This window comes from Babylonia areolata, chromosome 19 (assembly GCF_041734735.1).
Source record: "Babylonia areolata isolate BAREFJ2019XMU chromosome 19, ASM4173473v1, whole genome shotgun sequence".
Taxonomy (NCBI): domain Eukaryota; kingdom Metazoa; phylum Mollusca; class Gastropoda; order Neogastropoda; family Buccinidae; genus Babylonia; species Babylonia areolata.
Window position 1 is genome coordinate 7,473,898 of NC_134894.1, and position 27,747 is coordinate 7,501,644.

At 38.8% G+C, this 27,747-nt stretch overlaps 1 protein-coding gene across 3 annotated transcripts in view; it reads right to left on the reverse strand.

Annotated features, from left to right (window-relative positions):
- Positions 1-1,714: 1,714 nt before the first annotated feature.
- Positions 1,715-27,747, reverse strand: part of LOC143293420 (protein neuralized-like) — a 32,828-nt gene continuing 6,795 nt past the window's right edge. Inside the window, exons 2-7 of one of the 3 annotated variants that reach the window (XM_076604266.1) lie at positions 25,271-25,525; positions 22,298-22,464; positions 18,891-19,236; positions 10,515-11,009; positions 9,523-9,642; positions 1,715-8,945 (exon numbers count right to left, since the gene is read on the reverse strand). In XM_076604266.1, the coding sequence (XP_076460381.1) occupies positions 8,470-8,945; positions 9,523-9,642; positions 10,515-11,009; positions 18,891-19,236; positions 22,298-22,464; positions 25,271-25,430 (1,764 nt within the window). In that variant the 5' untranslated portion in view covers positions 25,431-25,525 and the 3' untranslated portion in view covers positions 1,715-8,469. Of the gene's footprint in view, positions 8,946-9,522; positions 9,643-10,514; positions 11,010-18,890; positions 19,237-22,297; positions 22,465-25,270; positions 25,529-27,747 lie in introns of those variants that run through there. The other 2 variants (XM_076604267.1, XM_076604268.1) reach the window with 2 other exon arrangements.

Consider the following 27,747-nt stretch of genomic DNA (forward strand, 5'->3'; position numbering starts at 1 on the left):
CCTTGGCGGAACTCTCACGGCGTGTTGTACGTGCAGCTCATAAGACGCACGATCTTTTTCGGTGTGTCAGCAAAAAGCGCCACCAATGGACAGCGTCAAGACCCCATGAACTTGACCCTGAGGGATTTGTCATGGGTTGTTAAAACCTTCGCTCCGAGTCAGTTGATGAAAGCGCGCGTGTGTGCATGTGTATGCCTCTGTGCGTATGTATGATATATAGGCTCAACGTTAGGAGTAACAGGGTTGTTTCCCTCTGGAGCAACGTGCTAGACAAGATTAGTAACTGCACCCTTTCGTAACGCCTATGAATAGGTTTCATTGCCACTGGATAAATCTGTACACCCTGTAATTACGAGCATGCCAAGAATAAGTTGCATGATACTGGTTTTCATTTTTCTTTTTCTTTTTTTTTTAGCTCCTTATGTCTGCCATACATGTTGCAAAGTATTTAGCTTTCACTCAGCGAATGATGAACAGGCCATTTGAAAGGGGCCTCAAATGAGCAAGTCATGCCAAACGTGTGTGTGTGTGTGTGAATGAAATGGGGAGAACAGCAGCCTAATTTCTTTATTTTCTCAAGTTGTTATGGCTCAGAGTCCTCCCTGTCACTGACAGTCAATGTCTCTGGCTCTGTTTCTCTCTGTGCAAGTGACCCGACCTCAGAAATATTATTTTCAATGTAAGGCACAATAAAACATAAGATTTTCGAGCACACCATACAACAGGTCCTGTTTTGTGTGCATGGGTACACACACACAACCACACCACACACATGCATGTACACATGTAGTCAAGTCTAGACAGTGCAAAGACACAAGCTTTTTTTTTTTTTTTTTTTTTTGTGGTTGTGTGATAGATCTTATTTGAAGGAAGCTGCATGGGCAAATCTACAGATGTGAGTGATGTAACCAGTCAATTGACATGTTATCAGACAACAAATCCAAGATTGTGTGCAAAAGAGGAAAATGAAATGTTAGTTTATGCAAGGACAGGGTGACTTAGGGCAGATGGGAAAGGATTTGGTTGTGTGAATGGCAGGCAACTGTTTTATCAGTTCCCTTTTTTTTTCCACCAAAAATTGTGCATTGGTCATGGAGCACCATTTGTGTGTGTGTGTGTGTGTGTGTTGTTTGATGCTTCTACATGCCTTCTTCATTTGTGAATGTTCTCAATTGGTATTTAATTATATGCAAGACACTGGACAAAAGATTTTCTTTTTCTTTTTTAATTAATATAGTGTCACATTTCTTCCTCTGGTGAATTCAGTTGGAATATGATCAATTCTATCTAACTTATGCTGCTTGAAATTGGTGGTTGATGCTTGTGTTTGCAGGTCGTCTGTTCTCATTCCATTTTCTCTTGCTTTTTGTCCTTTTTCTTCTCTTCTTTCATCCAAGCTGAGCGTTGCTTTTTAGGATTCTTAGTGCTATCTGGAGACAAGTTTATTACAAACAACAGACAGATGTTATTCTTCCAAGTAGCATGTCTGTGTCCCGTAATCCTTGGCTATGCAAAGAATGGCTGTGCAGTGATACATTCATATGCACATAAAATTCTGTAAGTGCATGTGGGAGGTGTGGCTTATTAATAAGGAACAGCACAAATATAGTGCACACAGGGTTATATAATATGGTAACACAATTCTAATTCCAGGCATACATACACACTCACAGTCACACACAGATCCATATATACTGATACAGGGAAGCCAGCGTTCTTTCCAAAATACTTTATGTACACATTGATAAATTTTGGTAACAGAAAAGAACTTTTTACCTTGCCCTACAAAAAATAAACTGAACCAGCACTTCAACATTCTTTTAAAAATATTTCTACCATGAAAGCTCAAGGCTTGTTTTTACGTCATGAATGATATGCAGGAATGAACTGAATGAAAAAAAAGGATAACGTATACACTTTCCCAAAGGAGGATACACACCATTTACTGAGAGAGAGACAGAGACAGACAGAGACAGACAGCGAGTGAGAGAGAAAATAAGTGAATAGTTTAGAATCTAAGCAGTGTTTGAGTGTGCACATTTGTGTGCATCTACACAGCACATGTGAACTAGGGAGGTGAGGGAGCCGGGCTGACCACGGGGGATGGGGTGTCATTGTTATGTGTCTACACATATGCACTGAGGAAGACTGCAAGGTGTGAAAAAAACGTGAAGGAAGACTGTGCAACAAGATTTTCTCTATGCCTTGAATACTGGATGCATGACAGCATGGACAAGTTCTCAGCAAGGCATGTGACAACTATTGGCTCAACATCAACATGAAGAAGACGGAGGTCGTGCACCTGCCAGCTTCTCATGTACCCTACACAGAACCCACAATTTCAGTGCATGGGCAGAGACAACAGGTGGATGACCAGTTCATAATATACTTTGGCAGCATCCCCTATTGATGCTGAGGTAAATCACAGGGTTTCCAAACCCATCAACAGACTGCGTGCCAATGTATTCGAACAGTGAGAAATCAGCTACACTCAAAGTCTACTATGCTAAAGTGCTTCCTATACTCCTGTATAAGAGCAAATGCGGACTTGCTCAACCATTTCCATATGATCTGTCTTAAATCTAAAAATATTCTTGGGGATTAAATGGCAGGGTAAGTGACCAAACATGGAAGTTTCCTTCGCAGCTGCTCTGCCATCTGTCCACACTGCTGCTGAGAGCCCACTCAACACCCCAGACACAATGGGCAGGTCATGTCAGGATGTCAGATGAGCGTATCCCCCAGCATCTCCTCTATCAGTCTATGGGGAACTGGCACTGGGACAGAGTGCTATTGGAGGATAGAAAAAAAACACTTTGAGGATGCACTGAAAGCCTCCCAGAGGTCTCTTGACAGTGACATTGCCGCCTTGAAAACCCTTGCACAGGATTGTTAAAACTGATGCAGCCCTCATCCACAGAGGCTGTCAGACTTCAGAGGCAAAGAGCACTGCTGAGACACAGCATAGGAAGAACTCAAGAAACACACAAACTGAAGTGCTCACACTTGCCCAACATGTGCCAGGACATTGTGTGTCTGAACTGGATGATCAGCCATCTTCTGATCCATCATGACCGGTCAACCAGCTAGTAGAGATGCCACTGGTCTTCAACAACCATGACTGGACAAACAACTTATATATGCACTCATTAAAATAAACAAAAGCAGAGGAAGAAAAAAGAAAAGAAAAAGAAAGCACATTCATTCTTGCACATGCAATCTATAATGCAATCTACATAACAAACCATCCAAACCATCAGCACAATAATACAGTCACAACAGTTTTCTACGACCGGGTAAGCTCAAACAACTCCTAAGTTAAACAGAACGATGACAATAGTAATGACCAATCACAGTTTAAATTCAGAAAACCCTCTAGTCTTAAAAAGCTTTTCACTCTGTTATCAGTACTGCCAATACACAACTGCAAGCATTGCTGTCAGTATATCATAACTATACACATCTCATCTACATAAACTGTGAGACTGCTTCAACGTTAAGTCGTTTACAGATCTTTCATCAACCTACATTCACATCCATAAATTATTTATCTGTGATGCAGTTTCTCTGTGTGTGGGTATGTGCACACAAACTCGAGCACGAGAGACTAAACAAAACAAACAGAAATTCTGTTCTTTTTTTGCAAGAGTGAGTAAAAATGTCACATGTCACTTTAATTAGGAAACTACACACTAAACAATTAAGGGAAAGGTGATTAAAAGACAAGGAAACAAAGACAATGTGCTTCATCTTTCACCTGCCAGGAGTCGCTCAAAACACTTCTGAAGATACAAACTGTGAGAGTGAAATTTAAATATGTATGTATTGTGAAATTGAACTGTCAACATGAACATGATTGTTTCACAAATATACACAGAAAAATGCACTCACTGATCAGAAGCGTTTTCAACTTTGTCTTTATCATAAAAAATTTATACATCAGAATTTTGACTATTCATCAGTCTCTCTTAAGTAAGAATTACGCACGTTGGGACACATCTGCTGCCTAACCAATTTTTTTTTCAAAATACTATAAAATAAAGACGATATTTTACTTAGCTGGCAAGACTGAAACACTGGAGTTGAACTGTGGGATGAGAAAAAAAAGGTAAAAGAATTTGACAAACAAAAACAAAGTTAACAAAAAAATTCTCAGTAACTTTAAAGTTGATTACTTGATTTCGAATCTACGCTGAAAAAAGAAACTGAAAAGTACAAGAAGAAGAGAAACTGTCCACATTTGTCAGAAGGGAGCAATGCAAACAGACAAAGTATAAATGGATTGATATATTTGTTTACACTTGTTCACTGTACAATATATCATTTATAATGTGATAAAAATCTTCAAAATGCTACTACAGGTTCCTGCACACTGCACACTGAAAACATTTATTTTATGAAGAATAATTTCATTATGTCATGTTCTTTCAAATTATTCTGACCTCTTCTTCCAAAGTGCAGAGATCTAATGTATACTTCTAGAGAAATGCACAAGTCTCGAAGACCAAACACCAGAATACATTCTTCAGACTTGTCGCCTCCTGAAGCGGCTCTGAGACACTGTGTGGTCAACACCTACCCTACTGTAGCACACCACGCTCCATGGCTCCAAAAAGGACTTGGAGAGGATGATGCTATTCATCAGGCAGTCTGGACTGACAAATATGCAAACAAGGAAAAGATGATAAGAAATGCACAGCAGAATGATTCATTAACATTTTCAACTACAAACATATAATGTAAATACAGCAGCAGCAAGATATTCATGTTTGTCCCCTATTTCCAACTGATATCACCCTATTTCCAACTGATATCACTCCGATAAAATGAACTCATTTATAAAAGAAACTTTTCTAAGACAGCACGACCCCTCTTCTGGATTTGAATGGATTTGATTATATTAGCAAGAAAAATATTTGCAAGGGGTTCAAATCCTGCAAACTTGATCATAGATGAGAAAGTACAAATGAAAAAGTTGATACAATATCAATTTCATTTTAAATACAATAACATAATAATGTATGTTATATAATACAAACAATAAGCACTGTGTAGGCATGCATACTGTGGGGTGAAGATTCATATGCATGCAAATTAATGTATGCATCTGAGAGAGGGATTAATTATTAAAGGAATTTTCTTTTCCGTTCTATTCCTTGCAATATTTTCCCCCTTGCTCTGTCAAAACAATACAAAATTACTTTATTTCAAATTCCTTTTATGCACCAAGAACCTTAAGAAATGTCAACGTCCTTCAACCTAAAAAAATAATAATGCTTCATATTATAACAATAATAATAAGAGGGCCTTAATAAAAGGTGATAAAACAAAATAAAAAATAAGAGCAAAAAAAAGAAAAGAGAGAAAAATACTTCAGATTCTAACAGACCGAAACCAAGGACACCAACTTTTTTTAAAATTTATTTATTTATTTTTTTTTACTTACATATGGATTCGTGTCAAAAATCAAATCCTCAAATATCTCCAAACATGTTTGATCAATTTTCCAGTAATGAGGTATACTGTATAATGACATCGAAGGAAGATAGCTATTTTGTCATCAGGCAAAGATAATGGGAGTGAACAAAATGACAGAGCTCTATTTTAGTGATCAGGCAACAGAGATAAATTCCGACATACTTAAGAAAAGAGATTTTTTGAAAGCTGCCACTTAAAGAAGAGATAAATTCCGCATACTTAAGAAAAGAGATTTTTTGAAAGCTGCCACTTAAAGAAGACCAAAAGAGCTGTAGTGCTGGCTCATCAACAACTCGTAGTGATACTTAAACTTACAAAACTATGTTCATCCTGAAATTTGATTTATCATTTTCTTGCTCCTTTCCTGGATGAAATTCCGGGAGACTGGTTTCTGATGTCAGCGGGAAATACCTGGAACCTGGTTTGACTGCTTTGATATCCCAAATGGTCCCTACCCCAGTAAGCTGATCACTCTTTTTAGTAGGAAATTTTTAGGGTGGCTAAGGTGCAATACTGCATCTGGATTGACAAGAAAGATAGACTCAGGTCTGCCTGCACAACATAAAAATTGACAGCTTTTCTACAATTCAAAGTGCAAGAGCAGCAGAGGAAAAACAAAAACCAAACAACAAAAAAAACAAACAACCACCACCACCACCAACAACAAAAAAGATGATAATATAGAAAAGTCAGGGTGTTCAAGATTTGCAGAAAATCAACTACTATCAATCAAATCAAGTAATCCTGACAATGCATTTTATCATGTTTCATTCCTAGGAAACCTTTGACTGCTTTCGTTTTGGGCAAAATTTTCACTGTATCACAACTCCTTTATTTTTCAAACAATTTTCACAGCACTTAAAACTGACTGGGCTAATAACACACACACAAAATCGCTTGACTGACCAAGAGAAATGACTGGCACAGGGGTGTGTGAGAAAGAGGACTAATGATACAAATAACCCAGCCTCTTCTTCCTTAAACCTAAAAAAAAAGTTATAATTATATCCAAAAATGAATCTTCAAGATTGAAGTTTTTAATAACCATCAGTAACAATGAAAGCATGATATGTTTAAAGGAGCAAAGAAAGAATATGGAACTTCTAACAATGAGAAGAAACTGTGTTCAAATACTGATTAACAAACCACAAGGAAGATTTCTTGGCCTCCAACAAGTCCAGTATGAAAATCAGCATGGTCATCCATGCACTTTTCACAGTCAAATGATTCTCTTATCTTGAAGTTTTGATTGTAAACTGTAACAGCTGTGCCAGAATTGAAGTATTCACATATTACCACCAAACAGCCACTAAAGAACCTGAGGAAAAAGTGTATCTCATCAGAAAACAACACCACCAGAATATCTTTTCTAACCAGACTGTACATATACACAGATCATTATAATGTTAATATCCAGTGTAATCTGCCACCTTTTGCCACAAAGCTCCCCTCTTCTCCAAGAGATCAGAATCTGCTGTTTAGAACTTCATTAGCTCTCCCATTCAGATGACGTGCCCAATAATGACGACTGCTTTTCTCCTGGTCCCACTTCATCAAGATCATGTGCAAATCACACGACTCCATCCAATGGACTTCAACAGAGATCTAAACATATTTTTCCTTAACACTTTTCATACATTAGCATGCACGTAAACACACACACGAGCACACACACACAATTATAGCTCTATACATGTACACTTCATCCCATGCCCTAATTTTTTTCCCAGAATGTTATTTGAACTTTAAAACAAACAATGTTTTCATCTGGTTAATACTAATAACAAAGCGGCAAGACACCTGAAATTCTGGTTTCTGAACTAAGGGCAAAGTCATAAAATAACTAAAATCATTCAAGGAAAGAGACCAAATTACCATGTTTCAATGAAGCTATACTGATTGTGAATGGCACTGCAGAACATATTTGGTGAACTGATTAATATGATAATATAAACAAACAACAACGATGAAAGCAAAACAAACAAACAAAATAATAAAGGAAATGCAGTCTGTGTCACGTCTGAGGTCTCATTTAATTAATAAAATCTTAAAATGTCAATTGCTTGATGAAAGAAACTGGTGACAGTGATACCTCTCTTTCAATTAAAAAAAAAAAAAAAAAAGCAACAGGAAAACTTTACTGAAAAGTGAGACTCCATTCAATGATAAATATCAAGCAAGATCTGAGCATGACTATTTTCATAACCTGTTCACAAGTGCATTTCTAAGAAAGAAAGTTCACCCTCAAGCATTTGCACTCTACCCTTACCTCCAACACACACACACACACACACACTCCCCAACCCTAACATCCAAACACACACACACACACCACTTTAGATGCCAGTAATAGTTACACAAGCAACATCATAGCACACTAACACTTTCAGTCCACATGCCAGCTGTTTGTATCATTTGTACAGTGTATCTACATATGAAAACAAACTTGATACCTTCATATAATCCATATCTCAGTATATGTTATTTAATACACACACCTCTGATAAAACTGGCAATGACAGAATGTAGAACATCAAGCTTGACACCACCATTCAATAGAATCTGTTCAAGATACTGTCACATTTACTTGAATTTTAGTTTATAATTGTCTTTATCATGATGGCAAAATGTCAAATCAATGTCAGATGAAAGTCAATCCATGTCAAAAAAAAAGAAAAAGAAAAGAAATAAAAAGTGAACAATTCAACTGAACAGTTTCTTCTTCTCGGTTCGTCTCCACTGACAATGGTAAAACATCTCAAACATTATTTCTGAATGCCTTGGGTGAGGGTAGGTGACTTGTACTGACATTTCACACACTAATAGCTCTGGCAACTTAAAACGTTTCGTATTCTCTATTTACACAGCGTCTCTATCACAATGTGATAAACATTTTCAAATGATTCTGTATATCATGTTAATGGACTGCCCAGAAAACGGACAGAACATCAATCTCTCTCACAGACGAACAGAAGCCTTCAAAAGGTCAAATCATGAACGATAGATGCGAATGACATCCCGAATCACTTGGCGGCAGATGGGACATAACCCCCCTTTGTTGTGCTGCACAGCCGTGGCACACTCAAAGCACATGCACATGTGTCCGCAGGTATACAGCACGCAGTTCACAGGCTTCTCACAACACACTGTGCACTCATCCCGGGCCTCCTCAAACCCACCCCCTCCTCCGACCCCCGAGGGAGAGACGGGAACAGAGGACGGATGATTGCGAGAGGTGGGGCTGGCTGTGGGGGGTGGGGATTGAGGCGGGTGTCCGGGGGCACTGATGCTGCGCAAAACCTGGGGCTGCACACCTGAGGGCAGGGCGGCGGGAGCCTGGCGGGGCTGGGGAGGAGGAGCCTGGGCCGGAGGGGGAAGAACCACACTCAGGTTACCACAGCCGTAGCCGCTGGTGGACTGAGAACGGACCATCTGCGGGGCATGGGGTGATCCCAGGACAGTTGTACCTGCACACACACACATACATCAGGGGTACATTATCTGTTAGGAAAAGCTACCTGTGCTTGGTGAGTACACGTAACTGAAATAACTGCATCTCTATCCCTTTCAGAGACACCATAAAATGATCAGGTGGCTTTGTGCACTGAAAATAATCCCAAAAGGGCATCTTGCTGTGACCAGAGAAAGAACAGGCAAGCAAACTGCAAGTACTCCAGACTATATGTAAAATGGACAAAACTTTCAGCATTCCTTCATAATCCCTCCCACCCCCTCCCCAGCCCCCAACAAGCATTCCTACACAGAATCATGCATAATCTTTTAAAGTTATGCCAAAGCTGGAAGACTGTTCAAGACTGTCAGAACATCCTTCATTAGATTTTCCATGCGTGAATGTCTAAACAACTTTTTAAAAGTCACTGCAAAAGACAATCAAACTTATTCAATCACCATTCTCATGACTGAGGATTATTTATCCTTTTTTTCTGTTTTAAAACTAGTAAAAGTAAATAAATCTACACTCTTCAGCCAGATTTACAGCATCAGAAATAAATTCATCACGAAAATACAAGTAACTTATCGTACCAATGACTTTGACTTTCTGCACATTGCCGTAGACATCAAAGAAAGCCCAGAGGGGAAGTGTCCTGTCCACATGCATCAGGACAGAGAACTTGCCATTGTTGCGGGAGTACAAAACCTCACCTGCACAACAAATATTTGCTCAAGTTAATCATTGAAAATCCTATTCTTATAACACTGTACTCCACTACTGTAGTCTTGCACCGGTGTCTGCACACACACACACACAAACACACACTCACTCTCATTCCCCCCCTTCCCTCTCTCTTTCTCTCACTCTCTTGTCTTGGTTTTATGGAAAGACTTAGGAGGACATTAGTCTCATCTGGACAAGCATCACATCTCAGATGTAAAGCAAGAAATTAAAAACATTTTTTTAATTTTTTTTTTTAGCAATTTTCATGGAACTATCCATATGCAATGGCACTACATGAGGCATTTGAAATTCAACACACTATATCAAAAGGAAAAAAAAAACTCACACAACCATGTTTAATGCAAATAAATGAACACATTCTAGGGTTATTATCTCCCTTTGATTACACTTTTACAGGTTACACCTTCACAGGTCTGTACTGATAGTGTGACTCATATTCAGATTTTAAAATGAGAAAAAAAGAAAGAAAACTACAAACAACATCCACAAATAACACACTCAGATAAACTGTGCTTTAGTACAATAGAAATTAAAACTGGAATACAACAACTAAATATTCCAAACCAAACCAAACAAAATTGACTCATTTGCTATTCAGTCACAAATATATATTCAAATCAGCTGTGCAGTGTTTTTACTGGATAAAAAATTCATCAACTGTAAGACTGAAAGTGAAACAAAAACTACAGCAAAATTATAATGATAAAAAAAAGGCCAAAAACATCAGAAGCCAAATGAGTAACAATCTTTTATTTTGTCCAAAATGCCTCTTTTCGTCTCTGTGTGACACTGGCTGACCCAACGTCATCCCAACAATAGCAAGACAGGAAAAACCCACCTTCTCCAGTGATGGCAAAGCTGAGCTCATCCCCCACTTCAGGATTGCGACACACGTCCTTGTTGACGACCCAGTACTCTGGGCGGTCCAACAGCAAGTCTGCATCATCAGGGAGCTGTGCAGGGGTGATGGTGTCTGGGTCACATGCCGTCAGCCCCAAACCTAGGCCTCCTATATAGGAGCGGTCCACCCCAAGAATCTGAAGCACGATTTTCTGACCAGGCGTCACGGGCCGTGACGTGAAAATGTACCCATTACAGTATTCCTCCCGCACACGCACGGCAATGGTGCGGTCTGAGGAGATGCAGACATTGCGCCCCCTCAGAGTGTGTAGGACGATGGGGGCGAAAGTGGCCCCCGCATGATAGCGGATCATGGGCGCGGATGACACTGCCTCGTTCATGGATACAGAGGTGGCAAAAGAGAACAACTCCTGCTCCACTGAAATGGGGGCTGAGTGGGGCACCACCGCTTCTGTCACATTGTATACATTGTCTGCACAACAAAATCACCACAGTTAAAGTTATGCTTACATTATAAACGAAAGTCATTACCACTGGTTGTAAAATAAATGTATTACATAGGAAAAGAAAATTGTATAAGAAAGTCACAATCACAATGTGTTGAACTTGGTCATGGAAAAAGAAGCAAGATAAAAAATAGAAACTAATATTTAGAGAATGGGATTACAGTATAATGGAATTCATCAGATAGAAAAGAAGCAAGCAAAAACTGAAATAAATATCTAGAGAGAGGGATTACAGTATAACTATAATACCACAATACAGAAGATAAGTAATAGAATCTATCAGATTAAAAACAAGACAAATTTAGGTTTCAAACAAATATCTGAAGATAGGTTAATGATTACAGTATAAAACACTACAAAACAGACACCATGTCCAATGATCAAGAGCATTTTATTAGACTGCATGATCTGATCCTAAATCTCCTAGTGCTTTATAAAAAGCATTAAGTTATTAAGTTGCTCAGTTTATACCCAATATCTGCTTTGCAGATTTCCTGCTGATGACTGTATTCTGATATAGTCTTTTCTATGCTGAACATTCATGACTGCAATCAGCTTGTTTTAAAGGGAAGAGACAGCACAGCAGGGGGAATGAATGAAAAACTGGGGGCGCGTCTGTCCCATTATGGAATGCGTTGAAACAGAATAGGGGAACAGCGAAGAGGGGCAAAATTGTCCCAACTGACAGATTCAGGGATAGTTGGGACTGAATGGGCTCAGGCCTAAAAGGAAGTGGTCTGTAAGGACTACCCTAAACTGAGATTCTATCGGCAGGCTAATGTCATTATTACTCTGTATCAGTATATCAGAAAACAATTTCCCAAATTATTAAACCTCGCTTTTTTTTTTGTTTTTTGTTTGTTTTTTTGCTGCCTTTGCTCTGGCATGGATGTCCTGTGCACACTGCACACTGTCAGAGAGGTTCTGGTGCCCCAAACATATAACTTTCTTTCTTTCTTCAGGGGCTGGTCTTGTCAGAAATTATACAAAACTGCTCACTGTGAAATGTGGTGAGCCAGCTGTTGAAATGAGAGTTTATCTCAGCATAATTGTAAAAAAAAAAATCAAAGTAATGGGAAGACGAAAAAATTTTTTTTGAAGAATTCAGAGGGTGGAGGGTTAGCATTCAGTGAAGAGATTGATGTACCACTGATGTTACTCTTCTCAAGTTGTATAGCTCTGTAAGGTCTGTGTATGTCTCATGTTTTATCTAAAAATTATTTTCTATATCACAATTCTGAAAATGATACTTATCACATGTTACATTTCTTACATTTCAATGTTATCAGCCGAAGGTTAACTGGAAGACAACTGCCAAAAATTAACATTGGGGGAGGGGAGATGCATTCACCATAAAGCCTGATGGCATTTCGACACCAGAATGTCAGAATACTCCAATACACATGAAATGTGGTGACAACAAACTGGAATCTTTGCAGCTGTGTTAGCAGTACTCACTCAGTTCCAATTCAAGAGGCATGTTCTATAACCAACTGGAATCATCACAGCCATGGCAAAATAATTTCATACAAGCTGAACCCAGACTCTGTACAACACAACACACTTGTGGACTGCAGTGTGACTGGCATACTGACAAGTGTGTGCCACTGCCAGTTAATTACTAGTTAGCAACAGATAATGACAGAGCACTGCACTTATCCTAAGCAGCACCAGTGTCCTCACCAAAAACTGAAAAACTCTGAAACAGTAACAACAATGGATTTGTTGTGACTGTACTACACATCTTAACTGGTTATTAATGTACGGTAGTCAGTACACTTGCTCAAACATGAATTTCCAGCCCCACCCTGATATCGTCATTCTACACTTCTGTCTCTGTCAGCTACGTCAACACATAATTATATCCCTTCACTTGCAAAAAAAAAAAAAAAAAAAAAAAAAAAAAAAAAAAAAAAATCTGTTGAGCCTTGAGGCTTGCTTCTTTATCAATGCTTCTTTATGTATACTCGTATACATATTTCTAGCGTGTGCATGCACAAACTGACAAAGTGTCAATTCATTAAAATAGATACTGAACACACAGAGACACACTCACATAAATTTCTGAAGCTGTTTATATGCACTCACATGATATCCAGTTATAGGCAAACTATTCAGGAATCTGACTGAAGATAAAGCAGCAAACTGACAACTAATGTCACACACAGTGGCTAATTTACTTCAGACAGAGCAAATGACAAAGTCTACAGGTAATCGTATGATCAGCAGAGGCAGTTACCACATACAACGGAGGAGAAAAAACAAAAACAACAACAACAACTAGTGAGGCATATAAGACATGTATACTATCATAACTATGTTATGAAGCTACATCTTAGACAGATTAGCATTACCACTGTTGTGCTCTGCAAATGAGAACTCTGAATAGTCACCAACAAGCATGAGATAATTTTTTATACATTATATTGATAAATTATACCAACAAATCCAAGGTATACACACACACAGACACATTTTACAGAGTAATATTTTGTGAATTATTGAAGTTCTGAAAAATGGTCTTTACTGCTGTGCATAAAAGAACTTGTTTTTTCCTACTTGATGGTTTACCAACATTACTGCTAAACTACCAGTTAAGCAGTTTCCTATAAAATTTCAAAAGAATAATGAAATGGCTTGTGCCTGTCCTTGGAAAAACAACTCAGTTGAATATTTCAAGAAAGGCTTTGGTGAACCACAAGTCTACAATTTTGTACAAACAGGCACACACACCACATACACAGAGCATGTACATGCACTCACAAATTTATACTGACACAGACATGTTGTGGGCTAATAAATCAAACATAAACTGAAAAGAAAACACACGTAATGCATATTAACTATCTTTAGTAACACCACACACAGGTCTGTCAGCCTTGTCCACCTCCAAGGAATACTCTAACACTGACTCAATTGACAGTGCAACTTTTAAAAATATACAAAACTAAAACATAGTAAAAAGAAAATAAACAAAAACAAAAACAGAACCCCTTTACTGATATAATCTTCAGTTACATAAAACACAGCAAAAATCCGTTAGAATCCTTATCCACCTTCAGAGCACACCTTACGTCAACTGACACAAGACATGTCACAGAGATCACACACTACCCACCCAGGCAACCAGAGTCAGTCACAGACACACACACACGCACACTTAGGGCGTGACCCACACCTCTCTCCTGAAGAGCCAAGTCAACACACTATTGAATCAATCACCATGCATTCAGACTGTGCTATGGCGGAGTCACTTTTTCTTGAAAGACAAATCAAAACACACATGTATGCATACACAAACACAAGCTTTCACACATATAATGCTTCTTGGAATCCAAGGTGTGATCTGGTTATCTATAGATTTTTTTTTTTTTTTTTTTTGTAACACAAAGAGCGGTACACGGTTTTTAAAAAAATTATCTCCGGTTTGTCCCTGACGAAAACATGTTCTCCCACCAAGCTGTGTGCTTTGTATTTCACAATGTCTCATACTTGATTTCCTGGATCGTGACTGGTGGCTGGTTTGTTGTACACATGACCTGGATTTTTGGTGTGTGGTGGTGGTTTGCTCAATCAGGCTTGAAGTTGTATAGATCTGGGTTTTTTCCACTAGGAGAAAAACACTTGACAGAGTAAAGAATTTTTTTTTTTTCTAATAGACACACAGAGATAGAGAGATAGAGAGAGGGGGGGGAGGTGGAGAGAGACACTCAGCGAGAGAGGACGGTCTGGACCAGAAAGGAGTGGACAAACTGGCATGAGGATGTGTATATCATATAATGTTTTAAAAAACAAAAGTTATATATATATATATATATATTCACACAAGTAACACAACCCCCCACACCACTCTCACACACACAAACTGTATGTATGCAATGGTCACTCTTTTCAAATTCTGGTATCACTTATTGTCTTTATAGTTTATCTCTGTTGTTAAATATTGGTGTCTGTCTCAATCTTGAATACAAATAGTTGATTTGAATGTGCGCTTTTGAATTTAACCACCGCTTTATGATTTCTGTGATATTTTGTTGCTTATCCTACACAGGTACCCCACATACTCATATCAGAACAACCTATATCACAGATAACCTGTAACGCATAAGAATTATACATAACATTAAAGTATTCCTGAAATTGTCCATGATGAAAACAGAATGAAAACAAATCAGAAACACCTTGGAAACAAACTGATTGTTAAAAATGGAAAACTGATGTGGAAAAAAACAACAGCCAAAAACAAAAGCAAAAAAAGAAAAGAAAAAAGACAAACAAAGACAAAGACTGAAAGAGAGACAAAGAAAATAAATAATTTAAAAAAAATACTGGAGTTTCATGACTTACAGAGTTGCATGCAACTGAGGCCACAAAAAAAGGAAAGAGGCAGAGGACAGGGAATTTAACATGTTTCCCCCTCTTATCATTCAACACTCGCGCAAGAAAAGCTCTACATGCTGTAACTTGCTGCATGTATGAGAAAAGCAAATGTGATATATTTGAATAATAACCATAAAAAAAACACTGATGAATGGAAAATATCAAGCAAAAAACAAAAACAAAAAATCACCATTGAAAATGAAGAATGGAAAATGTAAAACCCAAAAAATCACCAATATAACTGTCCCCTCCATCCCTCCACAAACATGCGCCTTTCTGTTTCAACCCTTTCTTGATAATTCATCTCCGCTCTCTCCTGTCCTCTACAATGTCTACACAAAGGGCCTTGCAGACTTAAACAACAATGGAATAGCTCGGGTGCTTACTCTTGTGGATAATGGCCTGGTCTTCAAAATTTCGAAAGATGCTCAGGAAAGAACTAAAGCTGCCCAGAAACAACTAAACAATATTGCTCAATGGTGCAAAGACACAGGATCTTCCATCAATCCAGCGAAAGCCCAAATGTTGCTGTGCACCCTCAACAACAGAACCGCGAGCAAATCACCACCACCTGTGTCATTCGACGGGATTCAAATCGAGAAAACCGAATGCCTACGCTACCTAGGAATACACTTCGACAAGATGCTGACCTTCAGAAAACATACGGAAAATACTGTTCTCAAATGCAAAAAGGGCCTTTCAGTCTTAAAAGCAATGGCAACCAAAGGTATTGAACAATGCCACCTCTTCTTGCTATACCAATCACTCGTCCTCAGTGTGATCGACTACTGACTTGGGCTAACAACACCATCTCAAAGCAACCTCCTAAAATTAGAAAGAGTTGAAAATGAAGCTATGAGGCTGATCCTTGGAACAACAAAAGACACACCCATGTGATACATGCTTGACGTTCCTTCAGTGCAGGCCAGAAACAAGTTAGAACAGGTTAAGACCTACTTCAAAGCATTAGAAAACCCCCAAAACACACTGCATGACGCAGTCAAAGAACCAAAAGGCAGCCATCTAGGATGAAGAAGATCATGGATGGGGCAAGCAGAAGACACAATCCAGCTAGTATGCCGACTACAAGACCTGAAAGAAACAAAAGAATGGGAGAAAAACCCCGAAAACCTCAACCATCTATTCAACACAGCCATTTCACCCACTCTAGGAAGACACTGTCGGGACTGGCCAGAGGGCAAAACTGATGCGGAAGTGAAGCTACTCATAGAAGAAAACAGTAAAGAAGAGGACATCATCATATACACAGATGGCTCAGTCACCAAAGACCAATACGGTTGGGGATTCACTGCGAAACAAAATGGAAAAACAATTAGGGAAGAGAATGCTGCCTACAAAGTCACAACCTCCAGCCCAACGATGGAAGTAGAAGCTGTGACACATGCCCTCCAGTGGCTATCGTCCATCCATATATGCCTGGAAACCAACATGCCATGATTCTAACCGACTCAATGAACCTCATACAGAAAATTGAAAATGGAATGGGAAGCCCAGAGTGGCATAAGGCAATGCACAACTTTCAGATTAAAAAAACTCACATGGTCATACTGCCCGGGACATGCAGGTGTTAAGGGGAATGAGTGAGCTGACAGACTTGCTGGTAACACAACAACAACGAGCTGCCTACATCTAGGAAAATCGGAAATCCTCAGAAAAGTCAAAGAATATAAAAAAGAAAACAGGAACAAGGCCATCCCACCATTGATCGCCTCAAAGAAATAAAAACAGAGTGGGAGCGGCTGTAAGACTAGCATGAAAGGTAGAGCAAGATGCTTTGCAAATCAAACAAATATTGGCATCACTTCCATACCAACATTGCGCAAATATCTTCAAAACAGAGCAGAGTCTCTGTGGGCTTTTCCAAATACAATAGACTGAGCAACACACTTGATGCCACGTTCTTGGCATCAGAGATCTTTTCCCATCCCTCTTGCGGCCAATCAGTGGCAGCCTCTGTGCGTGTGTGTATGTGGGTATTTGTGTGTATGTGTGGGTCTGTGTGTTTGAGTGCATTTATGCATGCGTGAGGGTGTAAGTCTACACAAGTGTCAGGAGAGTTCTGTGCACGTGGGTATGTTTGTGTGTGTGTGTGTGAGGGGGGAGGGAGGTGCGGGGCGGAGGGGGGTGCGGGGGGGAGGGGGGGTAGAGGATGAGGTATGTGTGTGTATGCATGCCTACGAATATTGGAACGTGCGGGTGTGTATATATATATATCTTTGTATATATGTGTGGGGGGTTGGGGGTGGGGGATATGGGCATATGTGTGTGTGCTTGTACAAGTAAGTATTCATCTCTGTGTGCGTGCGTGCGTGTGTGTGTGTGTGCCGTGGAAGCTGCGATACATAGCCTAGAAATGAGTGTGTGGAGGAGGGGGGTAGAGGAGGTGCAGGGTAATGTGTGTGTGTGTGTGTGTGTGTGTGTTGGGGCTCATGTACATTCATGTGTTTGACTGTGCTTTCATATCTGTGTAACTGCATGTTTGGTGCCTATCTGTTATGCATATGTGGGTGTATGTGCGAATGTGTGTCTCCATGTTTTACATTTATTTGCTTATTTATCATCAATGTTGTCTTTATTTATTCATTTTATTATTATTATTATTTTATTATTACTTTTTTTTTCCTTCTTTTTTTTATATTATAATTATTATTTATTTATGTACGCTTATAGTTGACTTCATCAAGTTTTTGCACCTTATACATATTATTAGTAGTGGTAGTAGTAATTTTTTTATGTATCTATCTATTATTTATTCACCCCCTCTTTTTTTTCATTTTTTTTTCAAGGCCTGACTAAGTGCGCTGGGTTACGCTGCTGGTCAGGCATCTGCTTGGCTTGGCAGATGTGGTGTAGCGTATATGGATTTGTCCGAACGCAGTGACGCCTCCTTGAGCTTCTGAAACTGAAACTCATTCTCTTTCTCTCTCTCTGGCTTCTTGTCTCTCAACACATTCTCAACAAACACATAAATTCCACATGCTCAAACTGATGTGCTTGACACCCAAGAAGAAAAACATGATTCAACACTGTTAAAGCAATATATCATAATATATAGTTATGTCAACCAGGCCTGACAGATTCAGACTCTGGCACTGTAGATCATGAAATTTTAGCAAAATGCCACAGATGTCATCTATGAAGCTAACGACACCTGTGCGTATGGTCCAAGCCTTCCGATCTGAGTCCATGGCACCCTCAACTCTGAACATGGAGCTCATCATGGGTTCCCCCTCTAAACCCCATAATACCATGCCTGTGGACCTGCACACCCCCCAACCCCCTCCCTCCATTCAGCAACACTTACCTCTTTTGCAAACTTCACCACAGAAAGTTTGTCTTCCAGTGTGAAAACTACCACTTGAAAAGAACACAACAAACAGCAATGCAGCACGTTACCGCAGACAAAAACAAACAAACACACCAGAAGAACAAAGTGCAGCACTCACTTCCGTTGGGCTGGGTGAACTCCACCCCCACAGTGTTCCCGTAGATGTCCAACATGGCCCACAGAGGCACACTGGTGTTGACGCCACTGAAAAACAGTCCCTTCTCCTCCCCGTTCACACCGTAGTACACATCTCCGGAACTGATGGTATAGAAGTAGAGCACAATGTTATTGGTGGTGTATCGTTCTCCCAGGGCCTTGGCCCAGTTGCCTGGCTTGTTTGTCAGGTCTGGGCAGGCATAGCGAGGCAAGTCACTCCCCCGTATCGTCGCAGGGTCTACGCTGGTGAAGCCGAAGCGAAGCACACCTGACCAGCTGGTGTTGGTCTCCACAAACCGAATGTATACCTGGTGGAGTTAAAAGAAACTAAGTAGACAAAGTTTCAGTTAGCAAAATCTGGTTGTGCTAAGTGTCAAAGAACATTAGCACAGGCAAACTAGACTCTCCATCATTTTTGACTCACTTGCGTAAACAAAGTGAGTATGTTTTCACCTGGTGTTCGGTTGTGTGTGTGTGTGTGTGTGTGTGTGTGTGTCCATGGTAAACTTTAACATTGCCATTTTCTCTGCAAATACTTTGTCAGTTGACACTAAATTTGGCATAAAAATAGGAAAAATTCAGTTCTTTCTAGTCATCTTGTTTAAAACAATATTGCACCCCTGGGATGGGCCAAAAAAATTAAAAAAAAAGAAGCCAAATTATATGCAAACTGAATTCACTGTTATATTTATATTTTTTTTTTATTCTCTAAACTTGGCACTTTGATCTGATATTCTGACACAACAACAAGAGCAGTCATTTTTATATTTTTATTATTTTTTGTTCAAACAGGAACTTCTTTTGCTAAGCATGGAAGTTATATTTATTTTGCATGTCTTTGGTGCAGATAGTAAAAAAGGGAAATTAATCTGTAATTAATGCTAGGGGGCTTAATTTGCATTAAACTGATCTTTCTCATCTTAAACATTACATTTTGAAATTATACTCAATACATAAAGCTTGTGTACAGGGCTTTCACTATGTTCATTCGCCCAAGTGGTCTTTTTCAGAAAATACTAAAATCAATATGATGAGTGGACTTTATAGATCTATTGGCTGAGCCCTGAAGGTCATGGACAAAAATAAATTGCGTACACATATTTATAGCAATTATACATATTCAAAGCACGTGCTCATATTCTTCATGAACGCGAACGACACCATTTTGTTTCAAGTTGTTGACCTGCCCGTTCAATCCTATATTCAATCGACAATACACGATAACAAGTGATGGAAAGTTGGAGAAGGAGACCGTTAAATATTTATTCAGAGAAAGATTTGTGAATGCCTCATCACTTACTGGAATATGCCCCAAACTGCCATAAAAATATCCAAAGAATCAGTCGGAATTCACAGTTAAAAATAATAAACCATGCGAATTAATACCCTTGAATTGATGAAACGTAAAAATTTCCAGTCTTGACTTTTCTGAAAATGAAGTCCTTTTCACTTCATACGGCATTTAGAAGTACTTGAACTTGGCTCTACATGTTATTAGTTTAACAAAATACTCAATTTTCATATCAACTTTAAAACTATAAAACTAGAATGAACATGAAAGAGAAATGGAATCGATCGTGTTAACTGGGTTTAACTAAACCTGTACATCTATCTAGATTCAGAGAAAACGGCTAAATGTTGCAGTGTGATTGCGGCGATAGCTACGTCTCCTTTACCGTGGACTTAAAAAGAATTTTTAATTGCCCTTACAGATTTTTTGAATGCCCAAGATACACCAGAATAATATAATTTAAACAGCATTCTCACTGCGAATACCGCAATCGATTTATTGCCCTTTAAAAAAGCATGTTTAAATATTATATTTTTGCCCGTCAGTTAAGGAGCCCTGATAGTGTAATGGGTAAGACAGTTTCTTCTCACCCGAACATGCGGGGTTCGAATCTGCCGTTAGGACTTTTTTTCTTTCTTTTTTCTTTTTCTTTTAACCTGAACCTTTATAATAACAAATACAGAACACATTTTAACGATTACATTTTTAAAAAGTGTATCACAAGTGAGTCTTGAAGGCCTTGCCTCTCTTGTCTGTTCTATTAATGCTTCGCTTAATTTTTTTTTTTTTTTTTTTTTTTTCAATGACGAATGTAAATCATGTGACACTTTACTGCATTAAAACCTTTCATGACAGCATCACTGAAGAAGGAATCCCTCCTTGCATGACTTAAAAACATCTACCAAGATAGTTTAATGCCTTTAAACCTGGTTTCTGGTCTTTCCATGAAGATTCCCTCTGAAATCTGACAAGCAACGGACACTGGAAGGACCTGGTCAGTGAATGGTTTTGCCTTCTCTGAGTGCAGACAACATCCAAAAGGTCACTTATTAATTTATTATGCAAAAGGAGGAGTTTGTATTATACTCCATGTTTGGTGATACATATACTGACCATGTCAAACTGATGCAAACTAGGCCTATCGGTTTGCTCTGCTTGTCCAAATTTCGCGCGGCTAACAGTGAAAAGACGCCCCTCTCTGCCTGGTCCGCTCTTAGCCAATCAAACGCCTCTAAAAGCTATAAGCGCTGAATCATTCCTTTGGCCAAGGCTCTCCACGCCATCTTGTCAGGTTATGCAAATACTTATTCATACACTGATGTATACAGGTAGACAACATCACCTGGTCATAATAATTCACTGATGACAGAAAAAACAGTGAATACAAGAAAGAAAGGAAAAGCAAGTTCAACTCAGTATTCATTCATTCATTTATTCAATTTTCAAGCTCTACCATGTAAAGATTGCATCCAATCATAAAACAGGAATAAACCATGGTCAATTATTCTTCTACTAGGTCTACTTCTGGTGAGAAGAAATGACAATACACCACTGCCTTCCAACTCACCTTTCCATTCTTGTTATAATCTAAAGAGAGAATGAGGGGTTGAGGGGTGAGGTCGAGGGGAAGGAGAAAAAGATAGCGAGGCAGAGACAGTAAGGGTGAGGGGGTGGTGGGGGTGTGTATGTGAGTAGGGGGCAGCAGGAGAGGAGGGAGGGGGGAGGGGTGGAGAAAAGAAAAAAAAAGTCAAGGTGAACTGGATTCCAATGCCAAAGATGAACCTACAGATAATCTAAAAAACATCTGTGGCTCTATATCACTTGTCTTAACTATTATTTCTCTTGGTGTTACAGAAAAAAACTATAAAAAAAACAACAACAAAAAACAAAAAAAAAACAAAAAACTTGGAAATTTATACAGGGGTAGCCTGAACCTGAAAGTTAAACTTAAGAAAGAGTGAAGCATCTGATATATAGATATATATATATATATAAAATGAAGCATATCTCCATTAGTCCATACAATTTTTTCATGAGAACAGGACCATGTGTACACAATATAAAAATGTTTTATTAACCTTTTCATTGATGGCAATAGGTCTGTTGCTAAAGCAGATGCCTTTGCAGAAGCTCTCAGCCCGCCTGGCCCGTGTCTTATTGTGGCTGAGAGCGATGTTGTCTCCATGGGTGTCATGGAACTGAAGGGGGCGGTCAGAGCGTAAAGAGTTCAAATCTCCAATCACGCCTGCAACACAGCATACATGATAGTTCTGGTTAATGGAAGACTAGACACCACTGTGAAGAAAATGTTTTGAGGCACTGACTCAGCCTCGTTGCTGTGAGAACACTGATGTAAGAATGCTTCAATTCACATTACATAACTTCTTTTAACTGCACTTATTTATAACCCCCATCCCCCTCCACCACCATGCCCCTAAAAAAAAAGAAGAAAAAAAAAGTTGGAAATGTGTAAAGGTGAAAGCACTAGTCACTTCTAACAAAGCATAATGATTATGTAAATTCAACAATGTGTAATGCAAAGGCAACAACAGAGCTTACATTTTAGAACAGAATATGGTGTGATACTAATACTGTGACAGGAGGGGAAAAATCAACAACCAAAACAAGTGGCAAAGCCTTCAAAATGTGACAGGATCTTTAGAACAGAAGAAAAAAACAACAACTGTAAAGCATCACCACTATCCACTCTCTTCTTTCCCTGTGTCTATTCAGTTGTGCTGCTGCTAGGGGTCTATTCAGTTACACACAAAATGCTGCTGCCAGCAGTCTATTCGGTTATGCTGCTGCCAGCAGCTGACCTTGCCTTTCCACTGAACTCCAGCACTGCATTAAGTGTGTTGGTACCTTCTTGAAGTGGGCCTTCTTTGTTCTGCTAGCAGCCTTGTAGAATGCCATTTCTTACAAAATAACATGTTTAGCTTTAGCTTTATATAATTTGGTGAACATGAAAGTGAATGTGTGCATAATCAGTGACATGTGTTTATCATTTGGTTTGATTTGGTTGGTAGTGATCTGTGAACGAGTAAATTTTTTATGCAATATTCTTATGTAATCCCTGTGACGAAACTCTCACTGTAAGGCTCTAAATCTAAGCACCATAATTGTAACCTTAATTTGGATAAAGAAGGGCAGCATCTGACAGGAATATGCAAACAATGTTACTTCACACTGATGACTTTGAAACCCACAAAAACAACTGCAAATAAAAAGAAAAGTTCTCTTGCTCTCAGAAGCCTTTAATTAAATTCAAAACAAAACTATAGTTGTGGACAGGATCTAGTGACACACTATCAGTTGTTCAGTGCCCCTCATGTCATCACTGACGATCATACTTGAGCCTGTTGGCCAAAAAACAAAACAAAACAATGTTAAAAGTTTACCGCCCCTGCCCCCCCCCCCCCACCCCCCCCTTCCACATACACACTTGAAAACAATTTTTTTGTCAAAACCCCAGCAAGAACAATGGTGGTTTATCTGACACTGAGATGGCAATGAAAAGTTCAGTGAAGGTCTCTGACAGTCTGAAACTACTGAGTACTATGATCAATTATAGCTGTGGTAACTGAGTAACCAACAGACATTATCATACTGACTTGTGAACAAGGTCTAGCTTTTTCATAAATTTAACAGTTCTCTTGAGTTGGAGTGGTGTGTGAGTGAAAGAATGAAGGGAGAGAGAGAGAGAGAGAGAGACCGGTTGGGGTGGGGGTGGGAGGTGGGGGTGTTATATAAGGCAGGGGGTGGGGGGTTATATAAGGCACAACTTGTGACATCCTGTCAGACAGAAAATAGTTAAACTGATGAATAGTTGATACCATGTAATTATCAGTTCATGAAATGAATCTGATCAGGTTCACGGTTGCCCTTTGAAACTGTGACTTAGTGTGAAACACATCTGTGTACACATTACATGTTGGCACTCTGAACAACAGGGAGTGCCAACTGACAAGGCCTTGCTTGGGAATTCAACAATTTTCTTGTCCCTCACGACAGTTGTTGACTGTGAGGGGGTCTGTATCAGCTGAGCAGCCAGCAGACAACTTGTGAACTGCTCAACTGTTAAGTCTTGATTGGTTTGATAGGTCTGATCCTGTTCCTGGAAAACAAGTATCCCACATAAAGAGAGAGAGAGAGAGAGAGAGAGAGAGAGAGAGAGAGAGAGAGAGAGTATAATGGAGAAGATAGAGCCAATAAAGGGGAAGAAAGAAAGAGAGATGAAGACCGCATGACAGACAGACACATACATTATCTTTCACTCTACACATGCAACACAAGGATGCAAAGAGAAACAAGGAAAATCACAGAAAATAGGGAGACACACAGAGTATCATATTATCATTCAACTTATCCATATCAACAGATTAACATTGCTTATTAAGCAAACCCATGTCACCTTTCTCCCCATATATCTGTCAGTTGCAGAACTTTATCAGACATCTGTATGGTATGTACCATTTTGTCATAACCTCTGACATTTTTTCCTTGATGACTAACATGCATCTGCCAAGTCATCGTCACTTCAGAAACAAAGATCTGTCTGTTAAGTTTTCCTCGTCGTTCTGATATCATACATTTTTTCAGTTTGTATCACTTCTGTTTTGCAAGCAAAATAATTCCTTTGCTGTGTGTGTGTGTGTGTGTGTGTGTGTGTGTGTGTGTGTGTGTGTGTGTGTGTGGTGTGTTGTGTGTGTGTGTGTGTGTGGGTGTGTCTGTGTCTGTGTGTTTGTGTATACATGTGTGTGAGAGAAAGAGAAAGAGAGGGCTAGAGAGACAGCGAAAGAGGGAACACGATAAAGTCACCAAACATGCAACATTTAATCAATGACAATGTCGTACATCAGTGATTCAATGTCATATTATCAGACTGACATTACTCATGGCATTCACTGGCAGGATGACTCACTGACATGATCTTTATTGCACAAGAAATATCTTACTGATAGATCATTACCAGAACCCTGACACATTTTGCACTGGGTTAATAAACCTGTGCAACTTTAGAGCAATTTCCAACATGAAACACAAATTACCTCCCAACTGGAGAGACAAGTGGCGAGTGTTACGAGTTGACCTCGACTGTTGTGACCTTGTCTGCCGCTGCTGACCTCCGAAACTAAAGAACTGCTGCAGGTCACACTTAGTGATTGAAAAGCTGTCTACCACAGACTGATCCATTGCAACAGCAGCCATGGTCACCCCACCAAATTAGCTGCATCCATTGTTACCCAGTCTTCAACTGTTCTAGGTGCACGCTCTTCCTACATTTCCATGACGGCACCTATCAACTGTTCGGTGAAGACAAATAAATAAAATAGTCTATGAATAGATGCATGAGTGTCATTCTGTTTTGGGGACAAATATGTACTGTAAAAATGACAGTCATAATCACAGTGGATTAAAATGATAATATACTGAAAATTATCCAGCCATGCAAGGCCTGAAATCCAAACTTTTACTTCTGAATCAACTTACCACTTGAAGACACTGTTACTGTATTGCTCCCCCCCACCCCCCTCCACACACACACACACACAGAGGAAATGCCAAATGAACTCCACAAACCAAACATTATATTATGACTGCAACAGTGCATTATGTGTGGAATATATGCCCAATCCCTTATCACATATGTACACAAATTCATAGCATACTGCAAAGCAGTTTTCATCTTTACCAATATAATCTAAAAGACAAATAATTAGCATAATGGAACTTTTCTTTATAGAGTCATTCCTTATTTTAACTTTTAAGCAAAAACAAAATCAAAACCTCTTGCTGTGTCCTGCACCTCCCTCTCTGAAAACAACAACAAAATCCTCAGTAGGGAGTCAGTGTGTTAATGATTTGTTTTGCCTGGCTAAGCAACAACAACAAAATTAAGAGACCTGCTAATTGACAAACTGATCAAAGGCATTTTGAATTTATTGTGGAAGATTCAATTGCCAACCAATTTTCAGCTGAACTCATTATTTTTCTCATTTCCATGTTCAAAACACTGTGATTAGGTTCCAAAAGCACAGAGCTCTTGAACTCAAGTATACATCAGAATGCTTGAGTGCATTATTTTCTTTTTGTACATAACTATCAGGTTTATTAACTGTTAATCTGAATAATCCTGATACTATAGTTACCTTGATCATATAATTTATGAACTTCTGTCATATATATATCTGAACAATCCTGATACTTATGTCACCTCTTATACATCTTCTGCCAAATTACAAGGCTAATATCCCTTAAGATCACAGAGGATGGGATGCAGAATACTGTTAAGTTTACAGACTAGTTCAGAGTACACACTGCATTAACTTCTCCGGGAGAGAGAGAGAGAGAGAGAGAGAGAGAGAGAGAGAGAGAGAGAGAGGGGGGGGGATATCAAGAGCTAAAGGAAGATCTGTCAGTAAAGTCTTTTCATCAGGTGATATCCAGCTGTATCTTGTTCAAAGCCAGAGCACCTCCTTTCACTGTTACAGTCTTCTCAGGTTCAAATAAACCCACCACCCACTCCCCATCAGCACAGGTACAAATCAAAGCAGAAGTAAACGAAAGCATTATCATGTACGTTTTCAGAAGGAAAAAAATCAGGACTATATCAAACATGTAGTACAACATTTATAAACTACATCTGGTGAGAAATTTTAACAGTCATTACTGGAATATAAGGAAATTCAGTTGAAGATAATCATTTCTTTTCTTTACGAAGTGTCACAAAATTTGTTTTGCTGTGCAAATGATATATTTTGAAAGATTTCCATCTAATATCTATTAAAAAAATAAACATCACATTGTTCAGTAACACTTACACAGACCACAGAAATGAGTGATTAATAAGATTTAAGTAATATTTTTTTGGTGATTCATACAACATTACAAGCCTTGTTTCTTGCACAAGTTAGTAGATTTTCTGTTTAAAAAAAAAAAAAAAAAATCTTCAACTTTGCATTTTACATAGGTGATTAACTTTTTGCTGCAGGATGACTTAGAATGTGATAGCAATTTAGCAACTGGGTAGTTTTCTAGAATTAGTATCAAATAAACAATAAATTAGCAAGGTTCCAGAAGCTTTCTCAAATGTCATAGGTAATATAGTACATCTAGATTTTATTTAAGCAAATTAAACAAATCTTTATATATATATATATATATATTTTTTTGACAAGTGCTGGCAATCTGATGACATGAGTCGCATGATCGAGATGATGTGACACATCAGACAACTTCATTGTGATTGCTTTAGAAAAACAGGCTTTGCAAAATTAAAATAAATCATCCTCATTTTATCACCAAGGTACATATTTATTTTCTCACACTGATTTTTTCTCTCTTTTTTTTTTAATTAAAGAAAATCTACAGTGGTAATGAGACCTTCCCTACACTGACGGTTGAATCTGTATGCATGCTGTGCACTTTGAATACCCTTTCTGTCTATATTACCTCATCCTCCTTCTGTATCTTCTTTTTCACTTAGGAAAAAACACACACATACACACAACTATCAAGAATTATC